Source organism: Daucus carota, chromosome 2 (genome assembly GCF_001625215.2).
Source record: "Daucus carota subsp. sativus chromosome 2, DH1 v3.0, whole genome shotgun sequence".
NCBI lineage: Eukaryota > Viridiplantae > Streptophyta > Magnoliopsida > Apiales > Apiaceae > Daucus > Daucus carota.
In genome coordinates, this window is record NC_030382.2 from 17416487 (window position 1) to 17443993 (window position 27507).

At 43.2% G+C, this 27507-nt stretch overlaps 1 protein-coding gene across 1 annotated transcript; it reads left to right on the forward strand.

Moving 5' to 3' along the window:
* The first annotated feature begins 523 nt into the window (after positions 1-523).
* LOC108203528 (uncharacterized) lies at positions 524-3188 on the forward strand. Its single transcript, XM_017372503.2, has 2 exons — positions 524-2552; positions 2683-3188. Exons 1-2 carry the CDS (start codon positions 524-526, stop codon positions 3186-3188), a joined length of 2535 nt encoding a protein of 844 aa, XP_017227992.1.
* The last annotated feature ends 24319 nt before the right edge of the window (positions 3189-27507 follow it).

Consider the following 27507-nt stretch of genomic DNA (forward strand, 5'->3'; position numbering starts at 1 on the left):
ACCAGGCAACGGCAAGGGAGTGTTACAAAACTTGCATGAAACCTACTGTCCAACATGAGGCGCAAACCACTCCTCCGCCAGTCATGACGGGACCAGAGAAGTTAACTGAAGTCAGCCTCGATACAGGGGACAAGAAAGTTCTGATCGGAGACGACCTGTCCCCCACCATAGAAAGTCACCTAGTTGATTTCTTGACAACAAGACTGGATGCATTTGCTTGGGAACATGAGGACATCACGGGTATTAGCGCAGATGTAATTACACACAAACTAAACGTCGATCCTGACCACAAGCCAGTCCAACATAGAAGGAGAAAATTTGCAGCTGAAAGAAACAAAATAATTAACGACGAAGTATCACGACTGCTAAAAACAGAGATGATAAGGGAGGTCGACTACCCAGAATGGCTCGCCAATGTCGTAATAGTTCAAAGAAGAATGGCAAGTGGAGAGTCTGCGTAGATTATACCGACTTGAACAAGGCATGCCCTAAGGATCCCTTTCCTCTCCCTCACATCGACACCATGGTCGACTCAACTGCGGGACATGAATTACTGACGTTTCTCGACGCCTCAAGCGGTTTTAACCAAATTCAAATGGATCCCTCGGATGCAGAAAAAACAGCTTTTGTTACTGAAAGGGGAATTTACTGCTATCTAGCCATGCCGTTCGGATTAAGAAATGCAAGTGCAACACTCCAGAGACTCGTTAACAAAATGTTCAAAGAGCAAATCGGGAAAACTATGGAAGTGTACATTGACGATATGGTGGTGAAATCCCTGAATGCAGAAGATCATGTCAAACATCTTGAGGAAGTGTTCGACATACAAAGAAGCTACAACATGAAGCTCAATCCCTCCAAGTGCAATTTTGCCGTCTCATCGGGTAAATTTCTAGGCCATATGGTGACACGCAGGGGCATAGAAGCAAGTCCGGAACAAATCAAAGCCATCATCAAGCTCACAAGCCCAACCAACATGAAGGACGTTCAAAAACTGACGGGAAGAGTAGCGGCACTGAACGGATTCATATCAAGATCATCGGATAGGTGCAGGTTGTTTTACAATGTTCTGAGAAAGAATAAGGGATTTGAATGGACCAATGAACATGAAGCTGCTCTCTCTGAATTCAAGCACTACCTGACATCACCACCACTCCTGGCAAAACCAGAAAAAGGAGAGGACTTGTACGTATATCTGTCGGTTACAAACCACGCAGTCAGCAGTGTTCTAGTCAAAGAGGCAAATGGGGTGCAATCTCCAATTTATTACGCCAGCAAGAGTCTAATTGAAGCTGAAAGCAGGTATACGCCTCTTGAAAAATTAGTTCTTGCACTCACTATGACGTCAACAAAACTGCGACACTATTTTGAAACACATAAGATACATGTCATGACAAATTTCTTTTTAAGGATGGTGCTGAGCAAGCCAGAACTCACCGGACGGATGTCAAAATGGGCAATCCGACTGAGTACGTATGACATAGTCTACAAGCCCAGAACAGCCATCAAGTCGCAAGCACTGGCTGATTTTGTGGCAGATTTCAGCCCTAATCAAATGATGCAAGCAGAACAAGAACTCCAGCACCTGACATCGACTGCAAACTCTCAACCATGGACGCTCTACACTAACGGAGCATCCAACGTGAACGGCACGGGGCTGGGATTAGTGCTGCAATCACAACAAGGGGACAGGATAGCTTACTCAGTGTGTTGCGACTTCAAGGCTACGAATAATGAAGCCGAATACGAGGCCTTGATAGTAGGTTTGACCACTGCAAAAGACATCAAGGTTAAAAACATTAACGTACATTGTGATTCTCTCCTGATTGTTAATCATGTTAACGGCTCCTATGAAGCAAAAGATCATAAAATGCTTACGTACCTTGACATAATGAAAAAATTACAGCTATCATTTGACACGTTTACTATCCAACAGGTTCCAAGGGAGCTCAACACACAAGCCGATGCACTGGCAGGCTTGGGGGCTGTTTTCAGAAGCACTGGTATGTCAAACATCCCCATCATACACATAACGCAACCTGCAATCTTACGACTGCAAAATGAGTCACCAACATCTATTTTTAACACTCATATCAAAGAAAATGTTGATGACTGGATGCAAGTCTATACGGACTACCTGAAGCATGGTGTTCTGCCTACAGACCGCAATGAGGCAAGAGCCATACGCATGAAGGTTTCACGATTCTCTCTGATAGATGACGTGTTGTTCAAAAAATCCACCACAGGATTACTACAAAGGTGCCTAAACTCAAAAGAAGCTGCTCTAACCCTACTTGATTTGCATCAAGGTGAATGCGGGAACCACTCTGGTGCAAGAAGCCTATCTAACAAAGTCTTACGTATGGGATATTACTGGCCGACATTAAAACATGATGCGATGGAATTTGTTCAGAAATGTGACGCGTGTCAACGCCATGCTCCCACCATGCATCAACCACCAGAATACCTCCACGCGACAGTCCCCTCTTGGCCCTTCATGAAGTGGGGGCATGGACATAGTTGGCAAGATGCCACCGGCACCAGGACAGAAAGTATACATGTTAGCCATGATGGACTACTTCTCGAAGTGGATTGAAGCTGAAGCATTCAAGCAAGTAACGTCTAGAGAAGTAATTGCTTTCATCAAAAAGAACATCATTTGCAAGTTTGGGATACCCTCAGATATTGTATGCGACAATGGCTCACAGTTTATAAGCGAGAAGACAGAAACTTTCTGCAAGAAATACAACATCAGCCTAGTGAAATCAACACCCAGATACCCACAGTCCAATGGTCAAGCTGAATCTAGCAACAAAATTATCATGAACAACCTGAAGAAGAGGCTCACCACTCACAAGGGAAAATGGGCTGAGGAACTGCCTTGGGTCTTATGGGCGGACAGAACAACGGTTAAGACGTCAACGGGTCAGACACCATTCAGCCTGGTCTACGGCACTGAAGCCGTCCTACCTACAGAAGTCTGGACACCAACAGCACGATATGGGCTACAGACGTATGGCTCAAACCAAGCTGAGCTAGCACATGATCTGGACACTGTTGACGAGCTGAGAGAAATGGGAAAGATACAGCTTGCATCATATCAACAGAGAGTAGCGCGGAGCTATAACAAGCACGTTCACATCCGTGTGTTCCGTGTTGGAGACATGGTATTAAGGAAAATTTTTTAGAACACCTTGGACCCAGCAGCGGGGAAATTCGCTGACAACTTGGAGGGACCATATCTGATCGATGCAGTTGTTGGTCAAGGAGCCTACCAGTTATCAACATTAGATGGGAAACAAGTTCCACGAAGTTGGAATGCCCTTCACCTTAAGCTTTATCATATGTGAGTAAGAGTGCTGGTCTAAACATGAAAGTTCATTGAATAAGTCGCTAGGACATGTCGCTTTTCTTGATGTCGCTTTTCTTTTGAGTAGTTGCTTGTTTAGTATGAACATGTCAGAATAATTTTGTGATTAATAAAACTTCAAGGTGTTCTGTGTCATGCTCTTTTACTTTATTGAAATTGATACCATGCTCTTACTTGTTTTGTTTGACGATATGACATTACTTGCTTTAAGTTAACACCATGTAACTCTTTGCTTCTGAATCACCATTTAAGTTCTAGTAATACGGACCTTAAACTATAATTCGGAAGTCAGCTACACAGTACATGAGTCCTCAAGTTATTTTCAATAATTCCACGATTGCATGCAGCCACAAAGTCACAAAAATCGATAACATGTGGCAACAAGGACATAGCGACAAACATGAAAATCAACGATAAAGAGAAATCACAAGTATTTGACAAGGATAACGCTGAGCAAATGACATAACATAATTCCCCCAAGACGGGAACATAATCCAACAAAATAAAACATGAACATAAACACAAAAGTTCAAACCACAAACGTACTTATGAACGAAAATACGAATAAACCAACACCACACAAGTCTTAGCAAAATAACGACGCATTACGACTTTACACCTCCATGTTCCCTTCGTCTTTGTCCACTTCACCCTTGCCTTCAGTGATCAGATTTCCTTTATCCTCCCGAGCCACCGCCACAGTCATAGGGGCGAAGACTGGAAACGCGTCCCCTGGATAAGCCTCATTGTAGATGCGCATGGTCTCGTTGAGATCCCAAGAAACATGTTCACCACGGAAATACTCTTGCATGACTTCTACCCTGGTGCGCATCGCATGATGGGTAATGGCCTCCTGAGCTTCTGCAGTCATCTTCTCCTCGAATGATTGGACCTTCTTTACAAATTCTTTCAGCTCACCTTGCACCTCTTGGAGTGACTTCTTGTTGGATGCGGCAGAATCCAGTGCGAGCTTCAGTTTCTCGGAACAAGAACGATGGGTCTCCTCGAGGGCAGACAGTTTTGCCAGAGTATCCTTATGCATCTTGTGGACATCAAGGATGCTTGTAGAGCCTGCAACGAAAAAAGTACAAAAGATGATGAAATGAAACCACAAATTCTGATAAAAGAAGAATCATAACGAATGAAAGCCTTACATGAAAGGCATGACCAACTGTTTCCTCAAACGGAAAGCTAGGACCTTTACGAGAGCTTTCCTCTACATACTGACCAAGCAGGAGATCCTCCAACATATGTGCAAAATCTGAGGGCTTGGTTCCAGCATCATAATAACGGAAAATTGCAGGAAAAGATGACTCGGGCTTTGTCAAGACAACTGAGGGGGAGGGTTTGAACCTCTCTGCATCAGGGCTTAGCTCAAGATTAAACAAGGGCGGTGACTTAGAAGACTCAGTGTCACTGGGTTTATCCTCACGAGCCCTCTTGGCAAACAACTCTCTACTAGAAATAATCAGGGGCTTTATAACAGGGGGCTTAAACTCTACAATGACATAAAAGGGCTCAAGGAAAGTTAACAGAACAGTTGCGAGGAATAAAGATAGAATGACATAGGTGACAAGAGAAAGTAAGTGGCGAATACCTTTTGCGTAGACTCTGTCAGAACTCACTTCTATAGACTTTTCCACCCTGGGGCTATCAAGAGATTCTAAAGACACGCTTTGAACAGAGCATGAGGCCTTCGCGGCACAAGGTGTGGCCTTGCTCCTAGTCCTCTAGGCAACAGACTTAACGGGGATCCTCTTGGAACATTCACCAGGATTGGTGGAAGGAGATTTGCGCATTTTTTCCAAATAACTCTTGACATCGACAGGACAGGAATTCCTAACAGAGTGACACAGACAGTTGGGCCACAATTTATCTTCAATGGGAAGAGCGAGAATCTTCTCCACTTTGTTCTTAACATGGACGTTATTTTCATCCACGTCAAAATCAGGATCTGCAATTATCATTGAGAAAGCGGTTAATGTGACACATGGTATGAAAAACAACGAAAATCTCAAAAGCACTAACAAAACACAAATTAATACCTTTAGGGTTCCAACGTTCAAAGAAGTACGACCCCTCATCTCCTAAGGAAGCTTTGTCAGTAAAGAAATAGTCATCTTTCCACTGCCTATCATTCGCCGAATTGGCATTCAAAATCAAACAATCATCCCTCAGCATGTTGGAAAAGCCAAATCGAACACCGTAGAACTTCTTAGTGCTGTAACAATACTTTACCACATCGGCATCAATACTGAGTTTGTGCTTGGCTTCGATACATTCGAGACATGCAAGGACTCTCCGGGCAAAAGACATAAGTTGCCCCGGAGAGATTTGCATGGAACAAATAACCTCTTTCACGAGCTTGGAAAAGGGGAACTTCATCCCGATGTCAAAAGGGTAGAATTAGAGACAAACCCAACCTTTACGATACCAATCGGGGCGCTCAGTTTCGGTAGGAATGACGGCATCAACGTCCTTTCCCAGGAGAGTTGTGACTTGAGAGAGCTTCTCCTTCTCCATGAGACTAGCTTCACTATCACGAACGTCGAGGAGCAGCGTCTCAACCCAGAGAGAATTGATTTGAGGAGTAGCATCTGAAGAACTTGGGCCTAGAGAACTTTTTTTCGCCACTGGATGAGAGAGGGTAGTGGAAACAGTATGAGGTGAATGTGTGAGAAGATGAAAAACACATGATAAAATAAAAGGAGGAGATATAGGGAAAAGAAATGAAGGGGATAACCGAGGAGTCGCAGAGATGGCGTGTGGATTATTACAAAATCTTGGCGCTCAGGAAATTGATTTTATTGATTAAAGAATAATCAACAAAAATCAAGGGGCTATTGTTAGGTCCGTGAGTCAGCAGACATGACGTGATAAGAAGCAGCTGACAACAAGTGGACGTGACGAGAGCAAGGCGACATGTGGGAAGCGTGATGACTAGCACGTGACAAGGAAGAATGGAAAGAGTCAAGGGACGTGGAGAGAGAATCGGGAGGATTCAACAAAATCAGTTATCTAGGATAAGCATGAAGAGAGTGGGCAACGGGCATGGATCAGAAAATTCAAATTGTACTAAATTGTAGTATAAATAGAGGTTAAGAGAAGAGTTGAGGACTCACTCATACACTTGTACTCAAACACAAATTCTACATACTGAAGCATTCTTTCGGCTGGGAACATCCCACCCGCGGTTTTTACCTCCTAAGGGGTTTTCCGCGTAACCAACTCTTTTGTCTTTTATTTGTTTTTTACTTTCATATTTCGATTAAGACTCTTTGGCAATTAACCTAAAAAAGCACGTAAAAACATTTTCAACATGGAAATAAAAATATTAAAAGTAATATATATGTACATTATTAAAAATAAGATATATATTTCTCTTTTTCCAAAAAAAAGGTGAAAACAAATTAACCATTATTTGCTTCAGAATTTTATATCAAAACAAATGTATAGAATATTTAAATGATTAAGTTCGGTAATTGTTATAGAATAGAAAACGAAGGGGGTGAGCGATTCGTGCTTTGGATTGGTCTCAATGCGAGATGCCTACGTATCCTCTGCTAGGAGAAGAATCAAGTCCAAAACGTAGTTCTAGTTATGAGGGGTAGAGCCCTTTATATAGGCGCTTCGGAGCCAGAAATCGGACGGAAGTACGATTCCGTGTATCAGACTTCTTATCGAAGTATGCCTCGAGGCAAGAGATAAGATAGAACTCTTATCCTCTCGTTGCTGATATTTATCCGAACTCCGGGACGTTTATCTGTTAGAATCAGATTTATTATAGAACCTGTATTTGTAACTGAACCTTCAATTTGTAACTGAATCTTTCAAAACAAAAGGAATTCCTCTCTCCTTTGCACTCTTCTTAAAGGGAGTAATGTTACTAGCCTTACCTACAGATTTGTTATAGTCAAAACCTATTCCAACAGTTCTCTTGATCTCTTGTTTATCATTAAGTTCTTTGACTATAGTGGAGGCATCCTTAAAGGCTTTACATTTCACTTTCTCTTCATCTAGCTGAAGTCTTAAAGCAATCTCACCTTTCTCTAGAACTCTGACTTTAGCACATTGTAATCCTAAATCCATAGTCAGTTGTTCTATTTTAGGTTTTAATACGTTCATCTCATTCATTTTATAAGCATGAATATCTAAGACTAGTGTATCAATTTTAAGATTGGCAGCTTTCAACTTTTTAATAGCATCATCTCTTTCGAGTCCTAATTGCATAAAAAGTTTAGGGCATGTAGGATCTACCTGAAAGCTTCCAGCAGGAGGAGGTGAAGATGATCCAGCATTAGCCATAAGAGCAACATTCCCTAGCTGCTCCTCTTCATCACTATCTGTATCATCCCAGCTTTTCCCTTCTGCCAGATAAGACTTGCTTTTGTAATTCTGATTTCCAGAAGTACCCTGATGCTTTCTCACAAGTGCATCATACTTCTGCTTCAGCTCGTCGTAGGAATCTTTTCTTTTTCCTTGAACCTTGGGCTGTTTGCATTCAGTTGCAAAGTGTCCTGGTTCACCACAGTTGAAGCATTTGAACTTGCTTCTATCCACCATCCCAGTCTTGTATCCTCCTTTGCTTGTAGAAGATGAGTAACCTCCTTTTTGAAACCTGTTGACAGTAGGTTTGTACTTGTAGGAGGGATTCTTTCTGAATCTCATGTTTCCAAACTTCTTGGCAAACAGTGATAGAGATTGATCTTCTAATTGTTCTAGCTCTTCCATTGTATAGAACTCTTCGTCACCACTGGAAGAGGCAGTCTGACCCATCTCAGGTACAACAAATTCCTGAGTGGTTTTAGAAGGAACAACAACATCCTTCTTCTCTTCCGGTACAGGTGACTCAACAACTAGAGCTCTCGAATGGTTCAGTGTTTTACCCCAGCCATATCTCTGTTTACTTTGAACTTGTTCAAGTTCATAAGTTTTCAACACTCCGTAGAGTCTCTCCAGAGATATCTCATTCAGATCTCTGCTTTCCCTGATGGCAGTGATTCTGTGTTCCAGATGTTCAGGAAGTGTTAAGAGAAATTTCATGTTGACCTCTTTCTTGTCGTAGTATTTCCCATTTAAATTTAGATTATTAATCAGATTATTAAGTCTGATAAACACTTCTGAAATCCCTTCTCCGGCATTGGAACCAAACTGTTCATACCGAGCCATCAGTATCTCTTTCTTGTTTTCTCTAACTTCATCTGAGCCTTCATTGATGATCTCTAATGTATCCCAGATTTGTTTGGCGTTCGTACAATTAACAACAGCATTGTACATTACTGGATCTAGAGATTCCACCAAAATTAGTTGAAGAGCGTCATCTAAGTTCATCTGTTCACCCTCTTCATCTGTGTACTCATGAAGTTCTTTCGGAATGGTCTGATGAGGTATTAACACACCTTCTTCTTCGTGTGCTAATATGACTTTCATCGGAATAGAAACACCCTTGTTTAATATCCCGATATATTTTCTGTTGGCTGTGCGGAGGAATAATAACATGTGCCTCTTCCATAGGCCAAAGTGTTCCTTGCTGAACGGTGGGATTTTAATGCTACTGATCTTTTGTGTACTCATGTTTAAGGATTTGAAGTGAATAGTGTTTGGATGAGATTTGGATTTTTGAAAGAAAAATATTTTAAATCAGAATTAATTTTTGAAATAAAATTAATTCGAATAAAAAATATTTGGACGTTACAGAGTGTGTATAGGATCTGATACGGAAAAATGGTATCAACCGCTCTGATGCCAATTGTTAGGTCCTGAAACGATTGTAGAAGGGGGGGGTTGAATACAATTGTCACTAAAAATCGCGGCGGAATAATCCGATTTGAATTAAACTTGTTAATCAGATTTTAATTAATTAATATAACAATGTTTTAAGTCGTTATATAATTAATAAGGTTCGTTTTAATGTCCACTAAAGTTCGTAGAATAAATTCGACAGGATGTATTCTAGTTTAGTGATTAAAACAACCGAGTGATCAAAGCACAGAAAACTGTGGATATAACAATTGCAAGTTACAAACAACTTGAAAGCGTTTACAATGCTTGAACACTTGAGAAATGAAGAAGTGAAGCCATATTTATAGGCAAACCACTTAGATCTAGGTATGACATTGAAAGGAATGACTTTCTAGCTTAGGAATGACATTACAATGGAAGATATGACATTATTACACAAAGCCATGCCCTAAAACAAGAAAGGAATGACATAAATAAGGAATGTCATACTGCATAGGCACGGTATGACATTTCAGACTTGGCCACTAAGTCATTCGGTATGACATACAACTCAAAAGCCATCCAGATCATTTCGGTATGACATTTATATGTCATAATAACGCAAGTCATACACACATCCATGAATGCCTAATACACAGACACGGTATGACTTTTTAAAGTCATACCACACAATGCCATGAAGCATACACACGGTATGACATTTCCATGTCATGCCAGATTATGTCTGTACATAGCACACGGTATGACTTAGTCTGAAAAAGTCATACCGAATGTCATTAACATCAAAACAGCCATGTCATGACATAATTAAGACATATCGGATAAAGCCTACTCAACTGACACGGTATGACATTCTCTGAGAATGTCATACCGAGCCAATTAAGCATAAAAACAGTTGATTTAATATATATAAATATTAGATAATTACCCACTTAATTATATTAAATATATAAATTCATAAATTAAATTAATTCGAAGGTGAATCAATTTAATAGATAAATTATATAGTCAATTTAATTATTATGAATAGTGAGATAATTAAATAAATACTTATAATATTGTATATCTTCATCCGCAGAGACTTCAGGCTTGATTAAACTTTGTAGATCTTTGTCTTGATTGAACGGCCACTTGTAGTTGATGCAGAATACTTAATTAGAGTAGCTGACACACAAATGTACTGTCTGGTTCATCTGTATCAAGCTGAATTAAATATTCTTTATCAAATAAACACTTGAGATGTGGCTTGTTCGTCGATTCTTTGTCTTCGTAGTTCTTCTTCATTAGAACAATAGTATGGAATCTTCTGAATAAATAAAGTATTAAAACTTTATACCTTCTGGACTTCTGGACGTGCTACAAAAGATTATTTGTACACTGAGGCTTGAACATATTAATGAACTTCTTCCAGTGGTGTGCAGCATCATCCTGAAATTCCTTCAGACATATAATTTCAATAAATCACTTGACGTTCTTCGTACGGATTCCTTCAACAGTACTTGCTATTTAACTTGCTTTCTTATCAGAGTTGAGTTGGTTCCTCTTTAATTACAAATAGGCTAAACATATGCCTTTCAATCTCCCCCTATTTGTTTGTTAACATAACATGCAAATTATCGAGAGGATAACTCAACTAACTGATAAGACAAAGGATTAAACATGAATTGTAAATAGCAAAAAGTTTCTGGTATTTCATTAAACATTCACCAGAATTCAAAAGATTACATTAGATTACAAAAGGATGTTCTTACTGAACATATATTACAAATCCCTAATGAATCTAAAGATCAACTTCTCCTTCTTCGATATCAGAGGTGTGAAGGATAAGAGTTGATGGTTCTTCCCTGGTTGGCACTTCAGATGTAGTGGATTCACCACGCTTCTTTCGTTCCTTTGCCAGAGCCAGTTGATGAAGTACTTCCAAATCCACAGGGTCTTCGCGGAAGTCTGATGGCTGAGATTTTGTAACATTTTTCATCCTTCGAAAGTACTGAGCAACATTCTTTCGAGTGCAGTAAGCAAGAATCACATCATCAGCATCAGACTTAGCTTTAGAAGCAAAGCCCTTGGTTCTTAAAAGAGTGGAGGCAAGAGCAAGTTGTTTAGCTGGATACTTTGGCAAGGCTTCTTCGTTGAGATAGACAGTGCTGAAGATCTCCTTGTGAACGAACTTAACACAGTAAGGATTCCTGACAACCTGAGGACTGTTGAATACAGCTTGTTCCAGCAGTTTGTCACGAAGGAGTTCATTCAGGTTGGAGCTTCGCCTAACCTTGTTTCGAAGCACCCAGAGCTCAGATACAGAGAATGATTTCAGAGATTCGACAGATAGTCTGAAAGAACCATTCCTCTGTGTATAGACAATTAGCTCCCATTGCTCTAGCAAATTGTTGACCCCCACAGTCACATAATTTAATTCCAAAGCAAAGGCATGCATAAAGACATCCTCGTCAGGGTTTACTTCTCTAAGATCATAGATCAGAGATAAGAACTTTTTGTCGTCGAAAGGCTCCCTTTGAGGTCCATTAAAGATTCTTCTTGCAATGTCCCAGCTTTTTCCTTCTTTCCTCCTTATATCAAGATTCTTCTGCTTGATTGCAGCATCATAGATTTTCTGTTTCTCGATCTTGATTTGTTCTTCTGTGATCAACTTGTCCTCTAGAAGTTTTTGGAAATCACGAAGCTTACGCTTCCTAGCTTCATTTTCAGCTTTGAACTTCCGGACATTCTCCTCATGTTCTGGGTCAACAGGTTCTTCATCCTGAAACAAATAACCCTCATCAAATTTACCTTCTTCTTCTTCTGCTTGACGATAGGTAGCATCGAAGATGTCATCATCATCCATATCCTGTGGATAGTCATCATAACTATCAGAATTGAATACATTGTCGGACTGATGTAACGGTTCTTTGCCTTTAGACTTATGAGTTTCTTTGTCAGGGGTAGATCCAGAAGTGGTATTTTCCTTGTTGCTTTGATTTGAGCTATTGCCTCTATCATCCCTGTCACCTTTGTCTTCTCTATTCTCCCCCTTAGTTGAGGGATCCTCTCCGGAGGGTTGATCATCAGACTTGTTGGAGTTCCTGAGGAGTTGATCTAGTTTGCTGTCGATGGTCTCAAATTTGGACATGTAAAGCTCATGATTAGATCTCATCTCAACAGCTAACTCATGGATTTCCTCTTTAAGCTCATCCCTGTAAGAACTGGATGGCCTCTCCTCAGCTTTCTGTTCCAGGATGACCAACTGTGCACCCTTGAGCTTCTCGTTCTCAGCAATCATTCTGGCAAGCTCAGCTCTTAGCTTTGCCATTTGTTCCTCAAACAGAGCAGGGTTAGTGTGTGCACTCACCTCACGTACACTCAAAGCTGTTTCACTAGCCTCACGTGCATGTGTATCGCTCGGTGTTTGCCTTTCTTCACTCATAGGATTCACTCTTCCTGCTGTACCTGTATATACTACCAATGTCCCCTGAGATGGGTTCAAAGGTAGTGGAGGAACAAATTGTCCTCCGGACGCCATTGACGGCAGCTGTACTTGCACATTGCCAAGTAGCTCCTGATCATAAAAGAAAGTGTAATCAGAAAAGTTTTCATTTAACATGTTTTGAAAAACTGACCATAGTAAGCATCCACGTAGATAAAACATTTTTGATACCAATTTTGAACAATAAGGTTTAAATTTGGTAAACAGTGGGTGTCTCACAAAAACATTCTGCAGGTGTATCACTCGACACTCAAAATATCTATCAGTTTATGGGTAAAGGGGTCACTTATATATTCTGTAAGTGTTTCACTCCACACAAATCCTGAGCTTCCAAAGTGTGATGTACCTGCAACTAAGATCACCTTTGCCTCCTCATGGAAGGTCATTGGTGGTGCAATAGGAGTTCGTAATTCCCAGTCCTCGTTAGACTCGTCGGATAAATCCAAGTCATAGTCCACAAGTTGCCAACTACTTTCAGAGAGTAGTAAATCCTTTAAAGGATCCAGAGTTTGATTCTGGGAGGGTAGACATTAGGCCTTTCAATGGCATGAAACCTATGTTTCCCTCAGATACCTGTTAAGGCACATGATCCTTAGAAGAATCCTCTACCAGAGTAAATTGCCTTTCACCTACAAGGGTGAAAGATCCCGTTGGGGATCCGGAAATGTTCCTTCCGGGAGGGTAGACAAGGACGTTTTAGATGGCAACGTGTCCAAGTTTCCCTCAGATGCCTATGAAGGCACTTGGTTCAATAAAGAACCAGCAATTCCAATGTCTATCCCTGATATGGACGACAAAGTTATTGCAACCGTCAATTACTTGAATATTTACAAATCACATAAATATTCACAACATTAGTTTCACAACATAGATACCAATCATAAATACTTTACAAGCATGCAACAAACTTAAATAAAAATAAATATATAAAATATATACACAAATATATACAAAGAGAATCATGGCATATTTAATATCCCTAGCTCACAAACCAACTTAGAGAAAGTGGATTCATCAAGTGGTTTAGTGAAGATGTCTGCAATCTGATCAGCTGTGGGTACGAAATGTAACACCACAGTACCATTCATGACATGTTCTCTAATGAAATGATACCTGATATCTATGTGCTTGGTCCTGGAGTGTTGCACTGGATTGTTTGAAATGGCTATGGCACTGGTATTGTCACAAAATATTGGAATTTTGTCGATCGAAATACCATAATCATTTAATTGATTCCTGATCCAGAGAATCTGAGCACAGCAACTTCCAGCAGCTATGTACTCAGCTTCAGCAGTAGAAGTGGACACTGAGTGTTGCTTCTTGCTGTACCAGGAAACCAACCGACGTCCTAGAAATTGACAACTTCCAGACGTACTCTTTCGATCAATCCTGCAACCTGCATAATCAGAATCTGTATAGCCGGTTAAGTCAAAACCAGTATTCTTAGGGTACCAAATACCTAAACCAGGTGTACCCTTAAGATATCTAAAGATTCTTTTGACGGCTATAAGATGTGATTCCTTAGGGTCAGCCTGAAACCTAGCACATAAACATGTTGCAAACATGATATCTGGTCTACTTGCAGTAAGATAAAGTAAAGAGCCAATCATACCTCGATAGCTTGTGATATCAACTTTCTTACCAGATTTATCCTGGTCAAGCTTTGTGGCAGTGGCCATGGGTGTCTTTGTCGGGGAAGAGTCTTCTAAATTGAACTTTCTTAGAAGATCTCTGACATACTTTGATTGGCAAATGAAGATTCCATCTTCCTTTTGGCTTACTTGAAGACCAAGGAAGTAGGACAGCTCACCCATCATACTCATCTCATAGTTACTCTGCATCAACTTAGCAAATCTCTTGCACAAGTTATTGTTAGTAGAACCAAATATAATATCATCAACATATATTTGAACAAATATCATATCATATTCATGCAATTTGTAAAAGAGAGTTTTGTCTATGACACCTCTAGTAAATTTATTTTCAATTAAAAATTCAGAGAGGGTGTCATACCATGTCCTTGGTGATTGCTTAAGCCCATAGACAGCTTTGAATAGGAAGTACACAAAATCAGCAAGGCTGTTCCAGATATACTTCTTCTTCTAGCTTTCCATTCAGAATAGCACTTTTCACATCCATCTGATAAACTTTGAAGTTGGAGTGTGCAGCAAATGCAAGGAATATTCTGATGGCTTCAAGACGAGCAACTGGAGCATAGGTTTCATCATAATCAATTCCTTCTTCCTGAGAATAACCTTTTGCAACCAGTCTGGCTTTGTTTCTCACAACAATGCCATCACCATCTAACTTGTTACGGAAGACCCATCTAGCTCCAATTGTAGACTTCCCTTTTGGTCTTGGAACCAGGGCCCAGACTTCTTGTCTCTCAAATTGATTGAGTTCTTCTTGCATGGCAAGAACCCAATCAGGATCAGCAAGTGCTTCATCTATTTTCTTTGGTTCTAATTGTGAAAGAAAACCAGAGAATAGACATTCGTTTGTCGTAGCACTTCTAGTCCTTACACCAACATCAGGATCACCAATAATCAGATCAAAGGGATGATCTCTGCTCCAAATCCTTTCCCTTGGAAGTTGTGTCCTTGATGATTCAGCAGTATTATCATTAGGCTGATGTGTATGACTAGTTGATCCACCAGCTCCCCCTGAGTTGTTGCCAGGATGACTTGATGATCCACCACTAGCATCAGTGGAATCTCCAGCATTATTGCCATTTCCTCCACCATTGCCTGGATCATTATCATTGTTGTCATCACCTGTTGCAACCTCAGGTGGCACATCATCATCTGAATCAGAATCTGGATAGTTGTCAAACTTCAGAGATTCAGATGGATCAGCAGATTGTAAACTTGGTAGTTTAGTGTCATCAAATGTTACATTGACACTAACTTTCACTGACAGAGTATCAATTACAAAAACTCTATAAGCATTATTTGTATAACCAAAAAAAATTGCTTCAGATGCCTTTGGCTCAAACTTGTTCAAGTTCTCTTCACCATCCTTGAGAACATAACACTTGGCTCCAAATACATGAAGATGTTTGACATAAGGCTTCTTGTTGTTATACAGATGAAATGGAGTTTTCATATGATCCTTGTTGATCAAAGTTATATTCTGGGTATAGCAGGCAGTAGACACAGCTTCAGCCCAAAAGTACAGAGGAAGCTTTGCTTCAGCAATCATAGTCCTTGCAGCTTCGATCAGTGTACGATTCTTTCTTTCGACGACTCCATTCTGCTGAGGAGTCCTTGGTGCTGAATACTGCCTTCTAATTCCCTTTTCAGAGTAAAAGTTAATTAGAGTTTGATTCTTGAATTCTGTGCCATTGTCTGACCGTACAGCTTTGACTGGCACACCTTTATCCAATTCAACTAACTTTATATGATCAATCACTGTCAACGGGGTTTCATCCTTAGAAGCCAGGAAGTAAACCCAAGTAAATTTTGAGAAGTCATCCACAATAACCAAGGCATATCTTCCTCCATCAATGGATGCAACATTTACAGGGCCAAACAGATCCATATGCAACAAATGAAGTGGATCTGTAATGGTATTGATGGTTTTGCCTTTGTGAGATGCTCTCTTCGCTTTTCCTTTCTGACAAGCTTCACAGAGATCATCAGTTGAGAATTCCAGGGAAGGCAAACCTCTCACTAGATCTCTCTTGACTAGAGAGTTCATGGTTTTGAAGTTGAGGTGTGAGAGCTTCTTATGCCATAACCAACTCTCTTCAGCAGACGTTTTGGCGTAGAAACAGTGAACTTCGTTTCCTGGTCCTGAAGACAAATCAGCTACGTATATGTTGCCTTTCCTTACGCCACATAGTGAAGGACGATTATCCTTGATATGTTTGATGATACATATCTCCTTTTCAAAGTGAACATAATAACCCTTGTCACAGAACTGGCTGACACTAAGGAGATTATGTTGAAGTCCTTCAACTAAAGCAACATCCTCTATGATGATCCTTCCAATTTTGTACTTGTCATATCCCACAGTACGACCTTTGCTGTTATCAGCAAAACTGACTATTGGGCCAGCTCCTTCTCTTATGTCCTCCAGCAGGGATTTATTGCCAGTCATGTGCATTGACGCTCCACTGTCAAGCACCCAGGTAACACGAACAACTCCACTGGCACCCTGCAAAAGACAACTTGATTAGACAGTGTTGTGAGAGGAATTGATACAACACCCCCAGAACCGTATAGCACAATTATAGGGATATCTATTACAACTACGAAAATCACGGCTAGCTCTTAGGGGCTGCCGTTAACATAAACTAAGAAAACAAATGGGAAACAAGTGTGTTTAAGGGCTGAGCTTGCAAAGAACCAAACAACGAGGCCGGAATTATGGAATTCCGTCCTGCAATTGCCCGGAAATATATGTCACAAAGGTTACACGTGCCTCTCTTTAGAGTGTAGAACTCGTGAATATGATTCTCGTCCCTTTGCAAGGTGCCTACATACCCTATATTTATAGGGATCAAGCCCATGTAGTTCTTGATTTAGGACTCTGAAGAGATAAGCTCTTATCCCCTCTAGTTTAGGATAAAACAGCCTTCTTTCAGTAGTTATCCAGCGGTATCCCACTCCAAGTAGGTCACTTGAAGCCTTCATCTTGCATGATTATCCGAATATTCTTGAATTATCTTCCCCGATTGTAATTATCTTCATAATGTATGTATTTATCCCTTAATTCGTAGATAAATAATAGCCAACACACTCCCGATATGTCTCCAATTCGCCCTCCTAGAAACAAGGAAGAAGAGTCCTGTTTGGAGTCTGCCTGCCATTCTGCCCAGGCGGCGGAAGCCCTGCCAGCGGTATCCCCTAACTACAGCCCCGCAACTGCAAGCCAGGATGCACTTAGCGGTAACCCCTAGCAGTGGTAACCCCTAAAGCGCCTTCAGGTGCAACCCCATTCTGATGGCAGCCTTCACTATATTTCCAGTGTGAGTCCATACACCTTCTTGTACACCTTCAATGATCCACCCAGCCATGGTGAAGCCCATTATTCTTAACCAAATGATTCCAATAAGCCCAAGTGAAGCCCAAATAATATGATGGGCTGTAAAATAAGCCCAGGGAGATTTTATGGCACAACAACTACCCCCCGGTTCCTTGAAGTATTAAATACGAGAGGAACCTAAGAACGGTAACCCTCAATCATCCAGCTGCAAGCCCTTAAATTATGTTAGAAATTAGTCGTAAATTATTCCTAAGCTTACGTGGGCGTAGCCCGGTGTAAGAAACAAGAAATAATTCAGACGTAATTCCCACACATAATTATAAAACCAATTATATTAATTCAATACAACCACCGCAAGCCTTGAATATTTATTCCCAAAGATAATTAAAATTATTTTCCAATTTGTCCGGGCTCGCACAAATCCAATTCCAGCTCTTTTAACTTCCAAAGCTTATCCAAATATTTGAATATAAGGCTTATCCCATAATTAAAATTTGAAATCATTCCAAACCCAACCAAATCGCCTAGATTGGTGGTGCAGCTGTGGAGTCCCAATTAAACTCTACCCCTTCAGCTGTCTAATCCCCTCCTCGGGAAGCTTCACACCATCAAGGCTTCCGCATGCCTATCCAATCGCAGCGCGCCACCTGGCAGGGCTGTCCCCCACTTTTTCCCACTATATATACATCGGCCCGAAGCCTTGCCTTACTTTTTTATATCTCTCCAACTCTTCACTCTCCCACTTCTCACACTCGAAGCATCCCAGGCGCAGAGCTACTTCGCTTTTCCGGCGTTCTCTTCGGCTTTTCTTCTACTTCCGACCAAAGGTATGTCTCTTGACCTCCGGCTCTCCTTTCCATTACATTCATCCATGTTTGTGGGTAAATGCTTGTATGATCCATGCTTGTTTGTCTCTTCTCTGCTTTTCAATTGCTCACCTCGGTATGCGTGCACACACCCACATTTGTCCATCTGAGGTTACTTCAGTAGATTAAACCGCCAATATGCTCTGCATGCCAGTATAGTTAAATATGTACACTCGCTCTCTGAATGCACACACACCACATGCTTTGATTTGGCCCCGATTATGTTATGTGTATCCCGTGACCTGACTGCCACTCTCGGCGTTGCTGTGACGCCTTGTCGATTCGCAGCCCCAATTACGATTTTAAGCCTTAAACCCTAGGTTCCCAATCAGCCTTCAGAGGAAACCCCTCTTTGGCGATCGAACTCCCTTTTTGTGTCTTTATCTGCCTTGGATGTTTTATTGTGTGATTTGCTGCGTTGTACTTGCTTAGATTGTAGCCTAGGGTAATTATTGGATGTTGACTGTTGCGGTCGGGGTTAGGGTTAGGCTTCCCGCTCCGGGTCCCTTGTTGGGCTTCCCGAAGGAGATGAACCGTCCTCCGTGGCTTGTGCTGCCTCCTGTGAGGGATGTAATCCTCTCACATTTCAGGGCTCCAACTGAAGCCTCTTCATTCCTCCTTCACACTCGTAGGGCTCCACCCTTGCAGCCCAGTCTTCCGCAAACCCCTTCTCCTTCTCCCTTTCTGTTTCTCTTTCTTCCAACCTCCCCTCATCTTGCTGTGTCCTTTCGTTAACCCATCCTTTCCTATTGTAGATGTCTCAAGGATCCATGTCCTCACACTCTTCTCAGTCTGCCACCAGTAAGGCTCCCGTTGTTGCGGTTGACACGGGATCCTCTTTTAGCCAGGACCTTCAACCTGCCCGGCCCAGCTTAGGGGTTAGCTCCAGAACTCGCTCCAGGCGCAATTTGGTGGTGAAGGAGCTCAACTGGACCACCTCTGAGTCCAGTAAGGCGGATGGGACCTCGGGCCTCCCGCTGGACCCTGCTGCTGAAGCCCTCGAGGGGAGCCCCGAGGAGGCTGAGCGGGAGGCTGAGGCTTCCGTGGAGGTGATCGAGCCTCCAGCTGTAGTCCTGGCCTGCGAGCATATGGACTCCATCATGACTCCTGCTCGTCTGCAGTCCCTATTGGAGTCCTGCAATCCTGGCTGCACCTTGGGGATCCCGAAGCCAGGAGAGAGGTGTCACCGCTTTGACACCCTCAAGCCAGGCACTGGCTACCCCAAAGCCGTGCTTTCCGCCCAGTTCTTCAGGCTGGGTTTGTCTCTCCCCCTCCATCCTTTCATCCTGGAGGTCTTGGACTTCTATGAGGTCTCCCCCATGCAGCTCACCCCCAACTCCTACCGCATGGCGGTCTGCCTCTACATCCTCTATGACATCCACCATGGGGTGAGGATGTCTGCCTTGGAGTTGGGCTGGTTCTTCCAGCTGAAACTTACCGGCAGGACCCCCGGTTTCTTCTACCTCACTGCCTGGAACACCCATCATAAGAAGGGCATCAAGGGCAACCGCCAGTCGATGTCGGACTGGCAGAAGCTCTTCCTTTACTGCTATGACTGCCCAGTCTACAGGAAGGACTTCAATCTCTCCCCCAGTAAGCCAGCTTTTCCTTAATCCATTGTCCAGTTTTGCCTTTTAGGGTTCCCGTTTAGTTTCCTTACGCTTGTATTTGTTGTAGACATGCCAGTGCAGACTCCTCTGGCGGGAGAGTCCCTTGAGAGGGCCAAGCATGTGTTGGGGCTATCCACCGGGCTAGGTGATGGCTCCAGCCTGCTTACTCCGGAAAATCTGGAGAGGCTCGGTTTTTTCACCACGATGGTGGATGCATCCCCCGTTGACGAGGGGGGTGCAGATGTGGAGGCGACGGGAAACCCAGGTTTCCTCTTAGCTTGCACCTTTGAACTTACTTTCCTGATATTCGCTTTATAAATTTCCTTCCTGCATGATTTGTGATATTTATGCCATCTGCTATGCTTGCACCTCTCCATGATATTTGCTTTATAAATTCCCTTCCTGCATGCTTTATGATTTTTATGCCATCTGCTATGCTTGCATCTCCCCATATTTCCGTATGTGTTTGCATATTATCTAATTGTTTCTCCTTGTTTCTTTCTGCAGATATGGCTTCCAACATTCCCAAATTCATCAAGCGCTCCACCAAGTATGAGGATTTGTTCGGGGAGGCCTCCGATTCTCAGGCCCCTCTCCCTGTAAAGCCACTCTCTCAGCTCCCTTCCCCCTCTCTGGAGCAAAAGAAGACCTCCTCCGGGGGTCGCAAGCGGGACCCCTCTAAGACTACTGAGGCGGGGTCTTCAGCTGAAGGCCGCTCTAGCAAGAAGCCCAAGCTGGCCCTGGCACGTAGTTCTCCTGCCCCTTCCTCTACCCAGAAGACTCAGCTCTTCCAGAGGATGCTCTCCGACCAGGTATCTGAGGCCACTATCCGGGAATGGGATAGGCTTTCCATTGCCGAGGCCACCCGAGACAAGATGGTGGCCAACGCTAAGAGCCTATTCCTCGACCTGAAGATGGGGGAGCATGTCGCCGATACCGCCCGGGTGAATGAAACCATGAGGGCGGACCTCAAGCAAGTCAGGGCTGATCTGGCTTCCGCTGTCAAGGAGAGGGACACCTTCCGGAAGGCCAACCTCAAGTTCAAGGAGGCGGAGGGCGAAGCTCGGCGGCTGAAGGAGAAGGAGGACATGGTGAGGAAGGGCCTTGAGGAGGAGGTTGACGGCCTGCGGAGGCAGGTCAAGGAGCTGGAGCTGCAGGTGAAAGGCCTTCAGGATGCGGCTGCCACCATGAAGGCTGGGAGGAAGGAAAGGGAGGCCACGATATTTGAGGCGGGGGTTGCCGCAGGGGTGAAAGACTGCGTGAAGTCGGCTTTCCGCTTCTTTCCTGACAATGACTGGGCAAAGTTGGGGCCTGACGCTGCGGTGGCCCTGGAGGAAGCAAAGGCTGAGAACGAGGCCGGCATGAATAAGGCCTTGACTGCTTCTCAGGGTCTCTCCGGTTCCGGCGGCGACAAAGGGGTTACGGCCGAAGATCAGCCAAAGCCCGCAGAGCTGGTTTCTGCGGGTCTCGTGGTGACGCCCCCAGAAGGGGTTCCGGCCGTAGCCCCGGCGGTAGCCTCTCAGGACCCCCCGGCCGTTGATGAGAAGGACTCCTCCTCCCCTGCTGCTCTTTGACCTCCTCTCCCCCTGTTTTAATCAACCCTTTTTAATTATGAATTGTGAATTTGTGCGTGGCGCTTGTCGTCACGAATTAAGTATTCTTTTGGATGAGGGTGCGGGCACCTCGGAATGCCCCGTAAGATATTTTTTTATTGCTACAAGGGCCTCCCCCTGTTGGTGTGGGGAGGAATTTCCCTTGTAGCTTATTTTATATGTAACTGCTTTCATTTCTTCATTCCTTGCCTTGTATGCCTTTGGATATTATTGTGTTGGTCGCCTAACTTTCCCATGCAGGTAGAAAGAATGAATATAGGGGATAACCCTTGTAATGAAAGTGGACACCTTGTCCACCTTATGGGGGTTGCGACCCTTGGGGCCTTGTTCTCCAAGGTCGTTTCCTTCCTTGCGAATGTATGTTGATGTATGTGTTAACTCACCAATAGCGTATATAAAAGCACTTGGTCTTTCCTTGTAATAATCCGTTCAAGCATAGTTGAATCCGATCTCATATGTGTGAGAATCTAGGAACACCCATTGGGCTTAAGCTCCAAAATGACCCCTAGGTGTAAGCCTTTAAAGTAGTCTCCAAGTATAAGTTTTGAGATAATCTTATAACGTAGGCCTTGTAGTAATTCCTCCAAATAAGTTCTGAAGTAATTCCACCAAGTTGGCCTTGTAATAATGTTACCAAGTGAGCCTTATGAGCCTGGATAGGCTTTAAACTTGAAAGCCGTGGTAAGCCTTCGGCCTTGAAAGCCTCGATGGGCTTTAAACCTTGAAGGGCTGACGCGAGCCCAACGCCATGAAAGCTTGAACAGCTTTTGCCTTGAAAGCCTTGATAGGCTTGAAACCTTGAAAGCTTGAAAAGCTTTAGCCTTGAAAGCCTTGATAGGCTTGAGACCTTGAAAGCTTGAAAAGCTTTAGCCTTGAAAGCCTTGATAGGCTTGAAACCTTGAAAGCTTGAAAAGCTTTTAGCCTTGAAAGCCTTGATAGGCTTGAAACCTTGAAAGCTTGAAAAGCTTTAGCCTTGAAAGCCTTGATAGGCTTGAAACCTTGAAAGCTTGAAAAGCTTTAGCCTTGAAAGCCTTGATAGGCTTGAAACCTTGAAAGCTTGAAAAGCTTTTAGCCTTGAAAGCCTCGATAGGCTTGAAACCTTGAAAGCTTGAAAAGCTTTAGCCTTGAAAGCCTTGATAGGCTTGAATCCTTGAAAGCTTGAAAAGCTTTTAGCCTTGAAAGCCTTGATAGGCTTGAAACCTTGGAAGCTTGAAAAGCTTTTAGCCTTGAAAGCCTTGATAGGCCTGAAACCTTGAAAGCTTGAAAAGCTTTAGCCTTGAAAGCCTTGATAGGCTTGAAACCTTGAAAGCTTGAAAAGCTTTTAGCCTTGAAAGCCTTGATAGGCTTGAAACCTTGGAAGCTTGAAAAGCTTTAGCCTTGAAAGCCTTGATAGGCTTGAAACCTTGAAAGCTTGAAAAGCTTTAGCCTTGAAAGCCTTGATAGGCTTGAAACCTTGAAAGCTTGAAAAGCTTTAGCCTTGAAAGCCTTGATAGGCTTGAAACCTTGAAAGCTTGAAAAGCTTTAGCCTTGAAAGCCTTGATAGGCTTGAAACCTTGAAAGCTTGAAAAGCTTTAGCCTTGAAAGCCTTGATAGGCTTGAAACCTTGAAAGCTTGAAAAGCTTTAGCCTTGAAAGCCTTGATAGGCTTGAAACCTTGAAAGCTTGAAAAGCTTTAGCCTTGAAAGCCTTGATAGGCTTGAAACCTTGAAAGCTTGAAAAGCTTTAGCCTTGAAAGCCTTGATAGGCTTGAAACCTTGAAAGCTTGAAAAGCTTTAGCCTTGAAAGCCTTGATAGGCTTGAAACCTTGAAAGCTTGAAAAGCTTTAGCCTTGAAAGCCTTGATAGGCTTGAAACCTTGAAAGCTTGAAAAGCTTTAGCCTTGAAAGCCTTGATAGGCTTGAAACCTTGAAAGCTTGAAAAGCTTTAGCCTTGAAAGCCTTGATAGGCTTGAAACCTTGAAAGCTTGAAAAGCTTTAGCCTTGAAAGCCTTGATAGGCTTGAAACCTTGAAAGCTTGAAAAGCTTTAGCCTTGAAAGCCTTGATAGGCTTGAAACCTTGAAAGCTTGAAAAGCTTTAGCCTTGAAAGCCTTGATAGGCTTGAAACCTTGAAAGCTTGAAAAGCTTTACTTCCCACCGGTGTAGCCAGGTTATCAAGTTGTATTTACGAGTTTTAGTGTATTTAGGGTTTTCGACTTCCAAATTTATTTGAATTTTAAGCTTCACGAATAATGTTAATGATATGCCTACTACCCCCCGAGTTCTTTAGCATAATTTTAATTATGGTGGAGAACTAGATGCAATTGAAGCCCTAAATAATTTTTAAAGCATACACGAAGTATTCAATTAACAATCATGGTAAGCAAGCAAGCATATACAACATTTTTGTAACGGAAAGCTGCGAAATTTTATTGAATCATATGGTAAAAATTGACATATCATAATATTGGGGGGTGCAACGACACTACCCCCCGAGCATCCTAGCAAATAAAGCAAATAGTAGCCTGATAATTCTCCTAAAAGCATGGCGATTACAACTAATAAATCGCTTTTATTTCCTGACCCTTAAGCCGAAGCCTATAGAAATACTACCCGGGTGAAGCTACTGGTAATACCTCTTTAAGTGTTGGGCATTCCATGCCCGTGGTATGAGTCTTCCATCCATGTCTGTGAGGTGATAGGTACCTTCCCAAAGCACTGTTTTGATGATATATGGTCCTTCCCACTTTGCACCAAAGGCCCCATGAGCGGGAACCCTCATGTTAGGCATCATTTTTCTGAGAACTAGGTCTCCCGTTTTGAGGGGTCGAGCCCTTACTTTCTTATCAAAATATTTACGGGTCCTTTGTTGATATGCAGCAAGTTTCAATTGAGCCGTATCTCGTACTTCTTCAATCAGATCTAAGTAGAGCCTGTGGTTGACTTCATTATTCTCAGGGTCGTAGTTATCCCTTCGAAAAGATCCTGCTCCAACTTCTACGGGAACCATGGCTTCACACCCGTATGTTAGGGTAAACGGGGTTTCGCCGGTGGTAGACCTTGGAGTGGTGTTGTAAGACCACAACACCATGGGAAGTTCCTCCGGCCAGCATCCCTTTTTCTCTTTTAGTTTGGCTTTCAAGGTGTGCTTAATAATTTTGTTTACGGCCTCCGTCTGACCGTTGCTCTGAGGGTGGCACACCGCGGAGAAGCCTTTCTTTATGCCAAGGTTTTCACAGAAATTCATCATTTCATTGCTGTCAAACTGTTTCCCATTGTCTGATATGAGCTTGTAGGGAACCCCGTATCGACAGACGATCGCGCGGCAAACGAAGTCTACCAACTTTTTTGCAGTGATGGAAGCTAGGGGTTCAGCTTCAGCCCATTTAGTAAAGTAATCTACAGCCACGACTGCATATTTCACCCCTCCTTTCCCCTTCGGTAATTCACCAATCAGATCTATACCCCAAACGGCAAACGGCCAGGGGCTTGTCAGGGTCTTCAGGGGTACCGCGGGGCTCTTGTTTGTATTAGAGAACCTCTGGCAGCTGTCACAGGCCCTGGCGAAGGCATGAGCATCCTTGTGGAGGGTAGGCCAGTAGTAGCCTTGACGGAGGATTTTGTGAGCGAGGGAGGCACCCCCCGAGTGATTCCCGCAGATCCCCTCATGCACCTCGCGCATAATGTATTCACATCTTACCCCGGCAACACACCTGAGGAGGGGCCGATTGAATCCCCTTTTGTAAAGGATTCCATCATAAATTACATACTGGGCTGCCTTGTATCTCAATTTCCTGGCCTCATCTTTGTCTATAGGCAGGGTTCCGTTGGCTATGTATTCATGGATTGGGGTTGTCCAGAGGTTAGTCTCATCAGCTTCAATATCCATGACTTCAATTTTGGGGATGCTAGGCTGATACTGGATTTCGAGGGGGATCACCCCGAGCATGTGTGCATCCCTCTGAGAGCCTAATTTGGCTAAGGCATCGGCATTTGCGTTCTCAGACCTGGGTATTTGCTCTAGCTTGATTTCCCTGAATTTCCCGATTAGTTCCTGGGCATACCGCATATAGAGATCGGTGCGGGGACCCCTAGCTTGGAAGCCTCCTCGGATGTGCCAGACTACCAGCATAGAATCACTGTAAACATTCATGTTTTCCACTCTCATTTCCAAGGCCAGCTTCAGGCCAGCTATTAGGGCTTCATACTCCGCGTCGTTGTTAGGGGCATTGAAGTCGAAATGAATGGAGCTTTGCAGCTTATGGCCTTCCGGACTGACTAAGACAATGCCAGCCCCGGCCCCATTTCCATTTACAGCCCCATCGACGTACAGGTTCCACCAAGGGGAACAATTCTCAGGTATGGCTACTGGAGACTGGGTTTCAGGTGTGCATTCCATCCCTTCGACCTCAAAAGTAGGTGGAAATTCTAAGATGAAGTCAGCTAGTGCTTGCCCTTTTATTGCGGTTCTAGGTTTGTACTCTATGTCAAACTGGCCCAACTCGACTGCCCACTTCATGATTCTTCCCGAGGCTTCTGGCTTGTGCAAGACCTGTCTGAGAGGGAAGGATGTTCGTACTTCAATCTTGTGAGCTTGAAAGTAAGGCCTTAATTTGCGAGAAGCCAAAATTAGTGCGTAGGCTAACTTCTCCATGTTTGAGTAGCGGGTTTCAGCATCAAGTAATCTCTTGCTCACATAGTACACTGGCTGTTGGGCTTGCTCTTCCTCCTTGATCAGGACAGCGCTAATTGAGAACTCGGAAACCCCTAGGTAAAGGATCAAGGCTTCACCCTCCGTTGGCTTGGCCAACAGTGGCGGGCTTCCGAGTTGCTCCTTCAGCTTCAGGAAAGCAGCCTCACATTTGGTCGTCCATTCAAATTTCTGCCCCTTTTTTATGGCTGCAAAAAATTCTCTACATTTGTCTGAGGATTTTGAGATGAACCGGTTTAGGGCGGCGACCCGGCCTGTAAGGCATTGCACCTCCTTTACGTTCCTAGGCGACCTCATTTCAATTAAGGCCTTGATCTTCGCAGGGTTAGCTTCGATTCCCCTGTGATTGACAATGAAGCCCAAGAACTTGCCGGATTCAACCCCGAATACGCATTTTTGGGGATTCAACTTCATCCTGTAATCTCTCAGTATGTTGAACATCTCTGATAAGTGTGTAACATGATCGTAAGCTTCCTTTGATTTTACTAACATGTCATCTACATACACTTCCATAGTTCTTCCAATCTGATCTTTAAACATCTTATTGACCAGCCTCTGATATGTAGCCCCAGCGTTTAATAGCCCAAACGGCATGCCTATATAGCAATAAAGCCCCCTGTCGGTGATGAAGGAGGTGTGTTCCTGATCTGGCTCGAACATAGGGATCTGATTGTAGCCCGAGTAGGCGTCCATGAAGCTTAACAGTGCATGCCCCGCAGTGGAATCCACCAATTGGTCAATTCGAGGGAGCGGGAAGCTGTCCTTAGGGCAAGCCTTGTTCAGATCAGTAAAGTCTATGCAAGTCCTCCATTTTCCGTTAGGTTTTTTCACCAACACTGGGTTCGCTAACCATGTGGGGTAAAAAGCTTCCTTCGCTAGGCCTGCTTTCAGTAGTCGGTCTACCTCTTCTTGGAGAGCGGTAGCCCTTTCCCCGCTAATTGGTCTTCTTTTCTGTCTGACTCCCTTCCTGTCTGGGTCAATATTGAGGTGGTGGCACATGACTTCTGGGTGAATCCCGATCATATCCGAATGGTTCCAAGCGAAGACGTCCAGATTATTCTTTAAGAATGCGGTCAGGGTTTCCCTTAGGTCCGGTCCCAACTGTTCCCCTATTTTTAGTTCTTTAGTGGGGTCGGACTCATCCACCA

Coding starts and splice junctions, on each gene's coding strand:
- LOC108203528 (XM_017372503.2), top strand. CDS start 524: ATGGTCGACTCAACTGCGGGACATGAATTACTGACGTTTCTCGACGCC. Junction 2,553..2,682: donor CACCGGCACCAGGACAGAAA/GTATACATGTTA, acceptor GGATACCCTCAG/ATATTGTATGCGACAATGGC.